We start from the raw sequence: 12,888 nt of genomic DNA on the forward strand, positions 1-12,888 counted from the left end.
TCCTGTCCATCCCCCAGAGTTCTTTTACTTCACATCTCTTCTGTCATTTTCAAGTTGGTGTGTGGAAGGTATACTCCCATAGTTGGACAGGATACTAAGCTATTCCCAAGGGGAATCAGTCTGTAATGTCCAGAATTTCATTGGGATACTAAGTAGTACTTATTATGAAGTAAAGGTGAAGTACCTTTTTTCTGCAGTATCATGGAGAGAAAAAAAAATAAATCCAAAAGAGTTGGAAGGAATAGAATCATGAAGTATATATTTGTCTACAAAGTCAATATACATGTGTTTATTTAATATCAAATATACATCTTCAGATGACCTTCAGTGTTACTAAACAGTACAATTTCTAGAGTCCAGACTAAATCATAAAGCTGTAGTTCCACTGTCTCCAGCACTGACATTGTTTGTTTGCGCCTTTTGATGCAGCCCAGGATACGGTTGGCTTTCTGGGCTGCAAGCGCACACTGGCAGCTCATGTTCATTTTCTCATCAACCAACACCCCCAAGTCCTTCTCCGCAGGGCTGCTTTGAATCTCTTTGCCCAACCTTTAGCTGTGCCTGGGATTGCTCCCACCCAGGTGTAGGACCTTGCACTTGTCATGGTTAAAATTCATGAAGTTGGCATCAGCCCACCTCACAAGCGTGTCAAGGTCCCTCTGGATGGCATTCCTTCCCTCCAGCGTATCAACCGAACCACACAGCTTGGTGTCATCAGCAAACTTGCTGAGGGCGCACTCAATCCCACTGTCCATGTCACCAACAAAGATGTTAAACAAGACCGGTCCCAACACCGATCCCTGAGGGACGCCACTTGTTACTGGTCTCCAGCTGGACATTGAGCCATTGACCACAACTCTTTGTGTGCGGCCATCCAGCCAGTTCTTTATCCACTGAGTGGTCCATCCATCAAATTGATGTCTCTCCAATTTAGAGACAAGGATGTCGTGTGGGACAGTGTTGAATGCTTTGCACAAGTCCAGGTAGATGACATCAACTGCGCTACCCCTGTCCATCAGTTCTGTAGCCCCATCATAGAAGGCCACCATATTGGTCAGGCAGGATTTCCCCTTAGTGAAGCCATGCTGGCTGTCACCAAGCACCTTGTTGATTTTCATGTGCCTTAGCATGCCTTCCAGGAGAATCTGCTCCAAGAATTTGCCAGGCACAGAGGTGAGACTGACTGGTCTGTAATTCCCTGGGTCATCCATTTTCCCCTTCTTGAAAATGGGGGTTATATTTCCCTTTTTCCAGTCATTGGGAACTTCACCTGACTGCCATGATTTCTCAAATATGATGGCCAGCGGCTTCACAACTTCATTTGCCAGCTCCTTCAGGACCCGGGGATGGATCTCATCAGGACCCATGGAGTTGCGCACGTTCAGATTTTTTAGATGGTCTCGAACCAGATCCTCTCCTACAGTGGACGCAAGGTCTTCATTCTCACAGTCCCTGCATCTGCCTTCCAAGACTTGGGTGGTTTGGTCAGAGCCTTTGCCAGTGAAGACCGAGGCAAAGAAGTCATTCAGAACCTCAGCCTTCTCCAAATCCAGAGTAGCCAATTCTCCCAAGAGCTTCCTGAGGTGCCCTACATTCTCCCTAGTCTTTTTTTTATTTGCTATGTACCTGTAGAATCCCTTCCTGTTATCCTTAATACCTCTAGCTAAGTTTAATTCTAACTGGGCCTTAGCTTTCCTAACCTGGTCCCTAGCTTCTCGGACAACATCCCTGTACTCTTCCCATGCCACCTGTCCTTGCTTCCACTTATTATAAGCCTCTTTTTTTCATTTGAATTTTCCTCAGGAGCTCCTTATCCATCCAAGGAGGTCTCCTGGCCCTCCTGCTGCACTTCCTTCTGGTTGGGATGCAACACTCCTGAGCTTGCAGCAGGTGATCCTTGAATATCAACCAACAGTCTTCGGCCCCTCTGCCCTCTAGGGCTGTATCCCATGGAACCTTCCGAAGCAGGTTCCTGAAGAGTCTAAAGTCTGCTCTTTTGAAGTCCAGGGCAGTCAGCTTGCTGCACGCTCTTCTCACTGTCCTGAGGATCTCAAATTCGAGCATCTCATGATCACTGCATCCAAGGCTGCCCTGGAGTGTCACATTTCCAACGAGCCCTTCCCTGTTGGTGAGCACAAGGTCAACCATGGCACCTCTCCTTGTTGGCTCCTCCATTACTTGCAGAAGGAAGGTGTCTTCTACACAATCGAGGAACCTCCTGGATTGCTTGTGCCAGGCTACACAATCGAGGAACCTCCTGGATTGCTTGTGCCAGGCTACACAATCGAGGAACCTCCTGGATTGCCTGTGCCGGGCCGTACCGTCCTTCCAACAGATGTCAGGGTGGTTGAAGTCACCCATGAGAACAAGAGCCTGTGAGTGTGAAGCTTTTCCTATCTGTCTATGGAGTGCTTCATCCGCAGGTTCTCCTTGATCAGGCGGTCTGTAACAGATCCCCACCGTAATGTCTCCCATAGCTATATTCCCTTTAACCCTGACCCACAAACTCTCTGTGCACTGCTCACCTGTCCCCAGACAGAGTTCCATACTCTCCAGACTATCCCTAACATAAAGGGCAACTCCCCCTCCCCACCTGCCAGGCCTGTCTTTCCTAAAGAGCCTGTAACCTTCCATTCCAACACTCTAGTTGTAGGAGCCATCCCACCATGTTTCTGTGATGTCTATTGTATCATACCCCCATAGACGTGCACACATCTCTAATTACTCTTGTTTGTTCCCCATGCTATGGGCATTTGTATAGAGGCATGTGAGCTGAGCTCCAACTGAAGCCGGCTTATTGGCTGGAACGGCTGGGGTATCTACATTGCTCCAAGCATTTATTATAGGTTCTGGCAACTGACTGGGTGTGTTGGGATGGAATGATGCCCCCCTCTCCCAACACATCTAGTTCAAAGCCTCCTTGACCAGTCTGGCAAGCCTCCTACCAAAACTGCTCTTTCCCTTAGACCAGCTCCACCAGTCCCCACTAGACCTGGCCTACAAGCTTGGTTCCTGTGTTCAAGACACCCAAACCCCTGACTGTGACACCACCCTTCTAACCATTTATTAACTTGGTTAATCCTCCTAGCTTTTTTTAGGTCCTCCCCTGTACCCTGGAGAATTGATGAAAAGACCACCTGAGCTCCAGAGCCCCTAACCACCTCCTCCAGGGCTCTGTAGTCCTTCTTTATGTTACACAGGCTACTACTGTCTATATCCCTAGCACCCACATGTATCACCAGTCTGTGGGACTTACAAGAGCAGGCAGCCTCTCTGGCACATCCCTGATCCGTGCCCCCGGTAGGCAACACACCTCCCCTGAGAGGGGGTCTGGCCGGCAGACAAGTGCTTCTGTCCTTTTCAGTGTAGAGTCCCCTACTACTACGACCCACCGCTTTTTCCTGGCAGCACCATTAGAGATCTTCTTTAGCAGTCCATCAGCCGGCTGTTTTTGGCTCGAGTGCACTTCCTCATTAGCCCCCTGCAGGACAGCAAAGCGGTTCTGCGTGGGGACAGGGGATTTAGGGGGAAGCCCCTTGCTTTTGGTTGTCCTTTTCCTTCTTTTTTTTTTTTTTTTTTTTGTCACTAATTCCCAGCTTCCCAGGTTAACGGCCTCCTTCTTTCCTCCATGAGCTAGAGGTGAAGCTCAAGGCCCCTGCACAGTTTGGGCCGGGAGCAAGCATTCCTGCTTCCTCTCAGCTTCCCTGACATCTCGCAGTCTATTAACAGCATCCCGCAGCTCAGCCCCTGCTGCAGGAGGACCTCCACCAGGGAGCACCGAGTGCAGCCCTGCCCATTGTGCACCCTCCCCTCACCAGACCAGTGCAGGCACTCTCTGCACCCCGAGCTCTGCACTGCAGCCTCCCCTCTCGTCGGCTCTGTCTGGGTGCCTACGCTGGCCACCGCCGGGGCAGCGAGGGCAGAGCTCCCAGACCGGGTCCTGTTCATACGACGAGTGCTCACCATCCCGCTCGCCTGCCCGCGCGAACTGCCTCGACCCGCTCTGTTTGCCGCGCTTCTGATCGCTCGCGTTCCCTGGGGCAGGTTTTTAACCACTCAGGGCTGGTGCCGCCGTTCCTCCTGGCTCCGCCCCGTGTGAGTCAGCTGCTCGCTCTCGTCAGCTGAGCTGCCGGCTCCTGGGCAGGTCCTGTCGAGGGCTTGAGGCTCCCTCGGTGGCTCTTGTCGCTCTGAGTTGAGGCTCCTGGACGCTGATCTCCCCCCCCTCCGGTGTTGGAAGGCGTCCTCTCTCGAGCTACTCACCTCAGCAAGTAACGAATTGTATGTAGAAGAGTGTACTTTTAGGCTAGAATTTAAAAGAAAGCACATGACAATATAAATAGTATTAACTCCATTGCCTGTAATCAGGACCTAGAAGATTTTGATATATTGATGTTAGTCAAGTTCTATAAGTAATTAACTTCTGTTCAGGCAGTTCTTTTATTAAGAGCTTGGAGGTATGATTTGTAACTTTAGAGGGCATGTGATTGCTAAAATAGTGTGTGTATTTGCTAGGGGTTTAATCTTTGAAGGTTCTTGTTCTTTAAAAAGAAAAAAAGGGGGGTGCTTGATGTTTTAGATGTTAAATTTTTTATTGTCTTATGTTTAAATGCCTGTTGATCTTACTTCAGCTAAAAAAATAGTTGCCCTAGTTGCCATAGTAGATGTTATATGATTATGTCCAGTATCTCAGAGACCTTTCTGTGCATCAAGTCCATCAAAATATTAATTACCCCAATAAAGGGAAAACCAGCTCAAGTCCAGTAGAGAAGAGAATATCAGTATTTCAGTATGCTATTGCTTGGTGCTGTATCCTGGGAGGAGACTTAACAGCTGACAAAACATGACCCAAGAAATTATACTTGTGTGCCTTTTTTTCAATTATAACATTGGAGATATTTTCAATCAGACAAATTCTCCTCAATCTATATTTTGACAGTGCTTTTTAAATTTTTCTGAACATTAGATAACTCCAGTGGTTATGCTCATTTGTATACATACGTTGACAAGAAGTAGAAGTTGATAAGATCCAGGAATTACTTCAGCTACCATTTGGATTTTAAAATCTCTTGCAAAACATGTTATCAAAATGCCTTCTCCCCCCATACCGAATGCAATGCTGGTGTTTCATGGGAGATTGATAAGAAAGGTTAAAGTTTCTTGTATAGAGTCATTTTAATGTTTTGATGTACATATGTTTATTGTAATCCTTTTAATTGCAAGGTTGTCAGTGCTCTATATGACTGTGTTTAGAAATGAGTCAGGTATTCCATAGAAGGTTCATTCCATCTTGCTAGGTATGCTGCTACCACAATGATATATACTGCTACTTTTCAGAGTTGTTTTTTACTGTAAATAGTTTTGAAGCACTCGTGTATTATGTGATAACTGCCTGCCTTAGGCTGCATGTGAGTTTGTAGGTGTCTCATGTAGGTGGCTTTTTAATCTTGTTCAGCATTTCACTGTTTGTGTGAAGTTCACTGGCAGCTCAAATTAACAGTCGTGGGGCTTGGTTTCAGGCTGCTGATTCTATTAGTGGCAATGTTTTAAATGCCGTGGCCAAGAGGTAAATGATGGTACGTTTAAAGCCATTATTTCTTTGCTAAAACAGGAAAAATTAATATTATAGGTAAGACTCCTTGTTCACTCTTGTCTCTACCAAATAAATAGGCTTTATAAATAATATCATAATCAATGTTTTTTTCAATAAGATTTGAGGAAAATCTATCATAGAATAATTGAGGTTGGAAGGAACCTCTGGAGACCGTCTAGTTGACTTCTGTGCTCAAAGCAAGGTCAGGTAGAGTAAGTTGCCTAGGGCCCTCACCGGTCAGGTTATCCATGTTGAGGATGGAGATTCCACAGTGTTTCTGGGCAACCTGTTTTACTGTTTGACCACCTTCACAATAAGGAAAGGGTTGTGGGGTTTGTTGTTGTTTGCTCCCCCCTCCCACCCCGCTGTTTCTGTGAAATTTCCTGTGGTTCATTTTGTGCTCAGTGCTTCACATCTTGTTGGATACCACTGGCTTCAGCTTCTTTACCCCCCCCCGACAGATATTTGGAGACGTTGTCAAGAGGTTTTGTCATAGGGCATATAATTTTTTTATTCTATTAAATATATTCCCAGGAATATAACTTAGTAGTAAAGAAGAATAGCATACCAAATGGGCTACATGTTGTTGGAAGTTTTTTTATGTAAAGTGGGAGGTGGTACATTTACTATCTGCAACCTAATGCTTATTTTAGACTGCCAGCTAAGCACACAAAGTGCTGAAAGTTTTCTGTAAGAGCTTTTAGTGTCTACAGATGATTTCTAGAATTATCATGACTGTAAATTATAAAATCATTAAAGATCAGACCCTGAGGTAGGTGAGGCACATTTAGACCGTCTCCTAAACTAGCTGTTATATTTGTAAAGACTTCATATAGTACAGTATTCACAGGCAAGTGTGTCCACCTAATTTAAATCTTCTTTGCTGCAAGCAGTTGAAATTTTCAAACTCTTCTTCCTGGTCTGTATTTCCTAAAAGTTGTATTTTTCTTGGACAAAGTCGAGAGAAATCTTGGATCCATGTCTTGGATGTGTATTGTCTGAACTGGTCGCACGCTTTATTTTGCACGAGGAAAAAATTAGCATTGCTGTTAGTCTTGGAAATGGCAGTACACTTCTTTGCAGCAGTGTCATGTCAGTGAACCATTCAGTTTGTGGTTCACTTTAATCCCCTGATCAGTTTTCAGTAGTATTTAAGTTTACTGGGCTTGAAATTTTTGTCTAAATGTGGTTGGATATCTATAACTGGTTTATAGATTAGCTGTAAGCTCAGATCAGTTCACTGGAAATGTGTTTAACCACATTTTTTCTTTGTTTTTGTCATAAAGGATGACTGTACTTTATGACCCTTCAGTAGCTGTGAACAGTCATGTAAATGGGGTATATTCAGTTGTATAAACTCAAAAGATTCCTGTAACAGTTTACTAGTAAATGAGTAACTGTTTTTTATGTTCTTTGATAAACTTTAACAGTAAAGCTTTACTTGAAGTTTTTGTCACACCTAAAATGAAAACTTTCTGCTCTGGAAAACAACTGCTCTTTAAGTTCTTTACCTTATGTACTGCATTTCTGTAGTCCGGCAGTTGAATATGTACAGGGGTTATTTCAAGTACATTAATCTGCTTGCAGTTGCACTAAAAACTGTATAAATACTAGACAGAACCAGTATTTGAGAACTTCATGACTGTATTGGGTGTTGTGGTCTCTATGTTGAGAATCTCACAATAAATTATCCACAGATTTCAGAAACCTCACATTACTTATTTGGAGGTGTCAAAATCCAGCTTCTTCAGGTCTAGAGAAGAATATGGCTGTTCCACAAACTTGTATCGATGGAAATAAATGTGTTGATGAACTAATTGGATTAAAGAACGAAAGGAACAATAAATGAAGGGTCCCAAGATAAGCAGTAACCAGACATGTTCCAGAGTCCTGTTTTGAAATACAGCTGTGAAAAGCCTTAAGGGCTCATTAAGACTTATAAGACTTTGTTACTCATACTTTGTTACTGAGATTGCCTCAGAAAAGATATTGGCTATAAGAGCTCATGCAGTGTGGAGGATAGGCCATAATAAGCCCATCCTTTTTTAGTCATACCAACTGTTTGAGAATTAATTTCTTCTCAGTTAACAGCTATATTTATAAGGATTCTCTTGTGTTTTCCTGGTTTCTATGGCTTGGAAAAAAACATTGTGTACATTACGTATGACTTCTGGGGAGCTAGTTCTGTTTGACCCAAAATGTATTCCTAGAAAAATGTTTGTTCTTCATTAGAAACTTTGTCTTGTGAAGGGGCAGGCTATCAGTTGTGTAGGTTCATTAGTCACTTATTTTCACCATGGAACTACTGCCACTTGTAGCTTTTGTCTATTAGACTTGGCCCTGCATTGAATTTCTTACCCATTTGTACTATTTATGTATTTATTAAAATCTTCCTCCTGGGAATTCTTTAAATGAGTTAGTTGAATTATTAAGGTTTTTGCTTTAAAAAAAAAAAAGCTGGGAATACAATCAAATATGTTTGAGTGTTTTATGCCTAAATTCACAGGCCAGTACAGAATAAATGGCACTTGCATTATTCTTGTTTTACCATGACTTAGAAACCTTTATAATAACTTCAGGCTTTTCAGTTATTAATGAAAAGGTGAAATAATTTAGGTATTAGAAAGTAATTTCTGGAGGGATGTGTTAGATTTGTACCTCTGTTACCACTTCTGGATGTGTAAGTATAAAATATATACAAATACAGATACACTTCAGGATCATAAACTTAGAGCTTTTGATGCATTTAATATGCATTGTTATCTTTTATTGTTCGATTAATAGAATATCATTGACACAATAATATTGGAGTAAGATTCTGTTTTCTCAACATATAGCCTACATTGCGATTTTAGATCTCTTATTATTTTCTTCCTGGTGTCTCTGCTTCTTCTCTGCAAAGTCATAAAGCTCCCATAGGCTCCAAGAGTCAAGTTTACTAAACCTTTATGGATTTCTTGAGCTTTCCAGGGCATCTGAGTAGGTAACAGTAATCAATCCTCATGTAACTGAATTGTATCCCATACGTATTGCAGAAAAGTAGCAGTGTTGTATTTATTAATTAAACTTTTCTTGAATTTCAAAAGCTCACACTAAACTCACATTGGATTAGCATCAACTATCTTCTTCTAAGCGTATTAGGGTTCCATATCTCCTTCTTTTCTCTCCTATTACCCAGTCAATTTTGAATGGATCCTGGTGATAAAGGGAAATTGGTAGAATAATAGAAGTGTTAGTTGGAAGAGACTTCTCAGTTGTGGTGTGAGAGGGGTCTCTTACGGAGAAGGGGAGGTTGGTTTTGTGAGTAATATTTCTTTTATTCTTTTGAAACTTGAAAACTTTTGGTGATAGAAATTCCACAACCTTTCTGGGTAACCTTCTGAGCTGTATTGTGCACAAAAGAATTTCCTCCATCTTCCAAACCATAATTTATGGCTGTTGTCAGTAGTTGTATGACCTGCCACTGCAAAAAACTGTATGCTTCCACTTGTAGCTTGGATCTATCCCACAGATGTGTCTAGTATGAAATACAGAGTTAACTACTGCTACAGCTGGGTTTTGAATGCAAGAGCGCTTAACATTCAGTATGGAGATAGCATTAGAGGTACTTCAGTATTAGAGATATGTTGAATTCCTTCTGTCAGAATAGCTCCCTTCAGATAGATATAAAAAATCTGAATAAGAAGGCAGCCTTTTTAAAAGATACTTACTTTACTGAAGACTACCTTGTTTATCAAACTGATGTCAGTATATAGACATATGTAAAAAATACAGCATCCTGAAAAATACTATGTGTCTGTGGAATAGGAAGGGGTAAATAGCATTATACAGCTTAACAGCAATTGATGCCTATAGTATTGAGCCCTCATTTAAGAAAGGCTGTTTGAGTAAGTGACTCTAAACTTCTGAGTCTGTTGATGCCTTAGCAGTACTAAGGAGTGAGTGCTAAGGAGGAGTGTGTGGAAAAACTGGCTAAGGTAGAAGCAAAATATAGAACTTATTGCTTTCAAGTCCTACGGTTTCTGTCCTAAAAAAAAACAACAAACAACAAACCACCACAAAACTCAATCAAAATTACTTCAGCAAATAGTTAAAATGCTGCAAATTATCTGGGTAAACCTATCAGATTATGTGGAATGCTATCTAGCATTGCAAAGATGATGGACTCTGAAGGACAGTAAGTGTGGTCATAGAATCTTGTACTTGCTGTAAAGTTGCACTACATAAGAGGACAAAGATCTGTGTGTATTAAGCATGTGAACGAACATATCAATTTGAAGTAAAGGAAAAAGCTAAGATGAGGTCTGCTGTGAAGTGTCAGTTCCAGTTTATGGGCAACTTAGTATACTCTGATGTAAAGAATGTGATTTAGATTTTCAAGATTGATGGTTTGAACTGGGACAGGTGCATTGAGGAGATGCAGGAGAATCAGGGAATGGTGTATTTAAAGCTCGAAATCTGTATGTTGGGGCTTGTTTGAGGGGTGCTAGAATTAATGATTAAGAGAGGGTATGTTTATTCAGTATAAATTAATAAAGTTGGTCGGGTAAAGGAAAAAAATGTCACCTCACTTAACAAATACTGGCAAAATCCTCATTCAGTTAATCTGGAGCATCCTTACAGTCTTGAAGCTGAAAGGCTTCCAACAGTCAGAAAGTCAGATTTTAAACCTGTAGAATTGGAGCTTGTGTCAGAATGGAGGTGAAGCTTACACTGATGTACAGGCAGTTGCCTGCAGTGCTGCCGTGCCTCCTACACGGAGGGTATCTCCAGTCTTTGGACAAGACTTTGAGACTAACTTAGTGAGAGAAATCAACACTGTTGCAATTTCACCTCTAAAATGAAGTGACCTTTTATACTAAAAGGTAATGAAGGTGGTAAGAGAAAGCAAGGTACTTATAATACACATCTGATACATAACTTGTAAGGTGCCTCAACCACTACTATTGAAATGTATTCTGGCCTTTCTGCATAACTAGAAATATGGTAGGGAAATGCAAAGTATTTATTTTAAAAAATAGCCTTGAATAACTTCAAATGTGTGTTATAAAGATGATTGCACTTTTATACATTTAAATTATGTTATGTAAAACAACCAAACCCCAGAATTCTTAACTTAAGTAGCTAAGTTATGGGATTCTTTTTTCTTCCTTCAGATAACAGTGATCTAATTGCTTGTACAGTCATAACAAAGGATGGGGGTCAAGTTCAAAGGTTCCTGGCTGTGGATATATACCAGATGAGCTTGGTTGAGCCAGATGTTGCCAGACTTGGATGGGGTGTTGTTAAGTTTGCAGGCCTTTTGCAGGTAAGAGGAGTTCTAATATGGGTGGTTACTTTTTCTCGGCTGAAAATCTACATTTGTGCTAAATAGTAATGCCAATATTAGCTTATATATTTTAGCTCTGTACCATGCTTACTTGTTTTTTCTGTTACTAGTCTTTTTTTTTAGGTTTTGTCTTTTAAACTATTTCCGATTTTGTGAGGAAGTTTACATAGCTAACTAAAGACAAACTTGAAAATAAGGTAACTTAACTTCCCCAGTATATATTGGGCTGTGTTCATTTGAACACTGGAATCATATACAATTAGGATTGAGTCCCAAAGCAGCACAATAATGAACTCTCCCAGAGTTCTGGTCTTACTACACAGATAGGGAAGACGACAGGTTGTAACTTCAAAATCATCTGTGCTTTTCTAATTTATTTTGAAAGCTTTAAGAAGTTTCCCTCATTTGTATCTTTCTTGCCTTAGCCAACACTGTATTTCCTTAAAACTTGGTATGCCCAAATAGCTCAATTGAATTTTAAACTGACAATCTCTTTAAGTACTAATTTCTGACGAGCTAAGTTCAACACTGTACAACTTGTGTAGTCCTTTTTCTTAACACAGAAACTGTTCCTAGGTGCTTTAGTGAACCATTCATAGGGTTTTCTTTTAATGTTGGTATTCATAGTTCTAAAATGCAAACTTTTTTATTAGCAACTTGCGTTCTGTTTCTTTTTAGGATATGCAAGTGACAGGAGTGGAGGATGACAGTAGAGCTCTGAACATCATAATTCATAAGCCTGCCTCAAGTCCTCATTCTAAGCCCTTCCCTATCCTTCAGGCTACATTTATTTTTTCGGATCACATCCGCTGCATTATTGCAAAGCAGCGGCTTGCAAAAGGCCGTATCCAAGCTCGCCGTATGAAAATGCAGAGGATAGCAGGTGAGCCGTTAGTTCAAAATGATTCTGAGAAACAAGACTTGGATGTCATAGCAAATCACTTTGTAACACAAGCATGTGTTAGAAAAATCTAAGTAGTGGTGTGCCACAGAAAACTGTAAACCAATGTCTAGTTGCCAAGCAACAGATTTTATTGGAGTAAAATGTGTTTTCACGTTTAATGATAGATGTGTCAAAGGAAGGACGAAAAAGGAGTCCTGTTTTGTTGCCACTAGCTGCCAGTCTTCTCCCAAAACTCAGCATTTCTCTTTAAATGTCATTCAGTGATTCAAATTTCAAATGCTCTACTTAAAAAGCAGATGTTCTATTGCCTTAGGACTAAATTGGAACTCAGCTTGCCTGAGTCCTGAGATGGATGGTGTCCCAGTGGCGTTATCGTAATGTTTAATGCTTGAATGAGCAATCCTAAATGTTGAGTCAGCAGCTATATTTCTGTGAGTGAAGGAAATGCATGCAAAGATATGAAGGAAAGAATTAATCTGAGTAAATAGCAATGAGTGATTAAAATACTAGCCTAATATTAAGTGACTGAAGAATAAATTGAAGCTTACCAGTAAACTGAATGTATTGGAGAGTTTAGAAGAGGGAGCTCTGAAATACAGGAGGGAAAATAGCTGGGCAAACGAAAAGGGACACCAGCTGCCTAAGTTGCTTGGATTGTCCAGTAGCAGTAATGAACTAATCAGAGCTGTGAAAAACACAGTCATAGCTGGTATTAAAATTACTGAGTTGGACAGAGAATTTTTCTGAGTATAGAAGGTTTAAGATCATTTTAGTGTCTTATGATTGTGTAGGAAGCTAAATATAAGAGTGTTTTACAGAATAGATATGTCATACCTATATGGCTTGCTTCATGTAAAAAAGTGTAAAGCAAGTTTGCGGTTAATACAGGTCTATTTTGATACTAAAATTTCAGGTTGAGTGGTAAAGTGGTAATGGAAAAGTTTTTTTTGTTTTTTTTTTTTTGCCAGTTGACAGATTGTCTTTTTACATGAGTTTCTGCAGTGTTCAGTTGTAACTAATGAGTGACTATTTGTACAGTGAAAACCAGAAGATTTCTTTTTTATC

General features: G+C 41.0%; 1 protein-coding gene across 9 annotated transcripts in view; it reads left to right on the forward strand.

Annotated features, from left to right (window-relative positions):
- The window catches only part of CLEC16A (C-type lectin domain containing 16A), a 149,052-nt gene that overhangs the window by 44,221 nt on the left and 91,943 nt on the right, over window positions 1–12,888 (forward strand). For all 9 annotated transcript variants that reach the window (XM_062611837.1, XM_062611830.1, XM_062611832.1 and 6 more), the window contains 2 exons: window positions 10,747–10,898; window positions 11,598–11,802. In XM_062611837.1, the coding sequence (XP_062467821.1) occupies window positions 10,747–10,898; window positions 11,598–11,802 (357 nt within the window). The remainder of the gene's footprint in view (window positions 1–10,746; window positions 10,899–11,597; window positions 11,803–12,888) is intronic.

Source organism: Pezoporus occidentalis, unplaced genomic scaffold (genome assembly GCF_034315485.1).
Source record: "Pezoporus occidentalis ecotype Australia unplaced genomic scaffold, CSIRO_AGI_Poc_V1 ctg158, whole genome shotgun sequence".
NCBI lineage: Eukaryota > Metazoa > Chordata > Aves > Psittaciformes > Psittacidae > Pezoporus > Pezoporus occidentalis.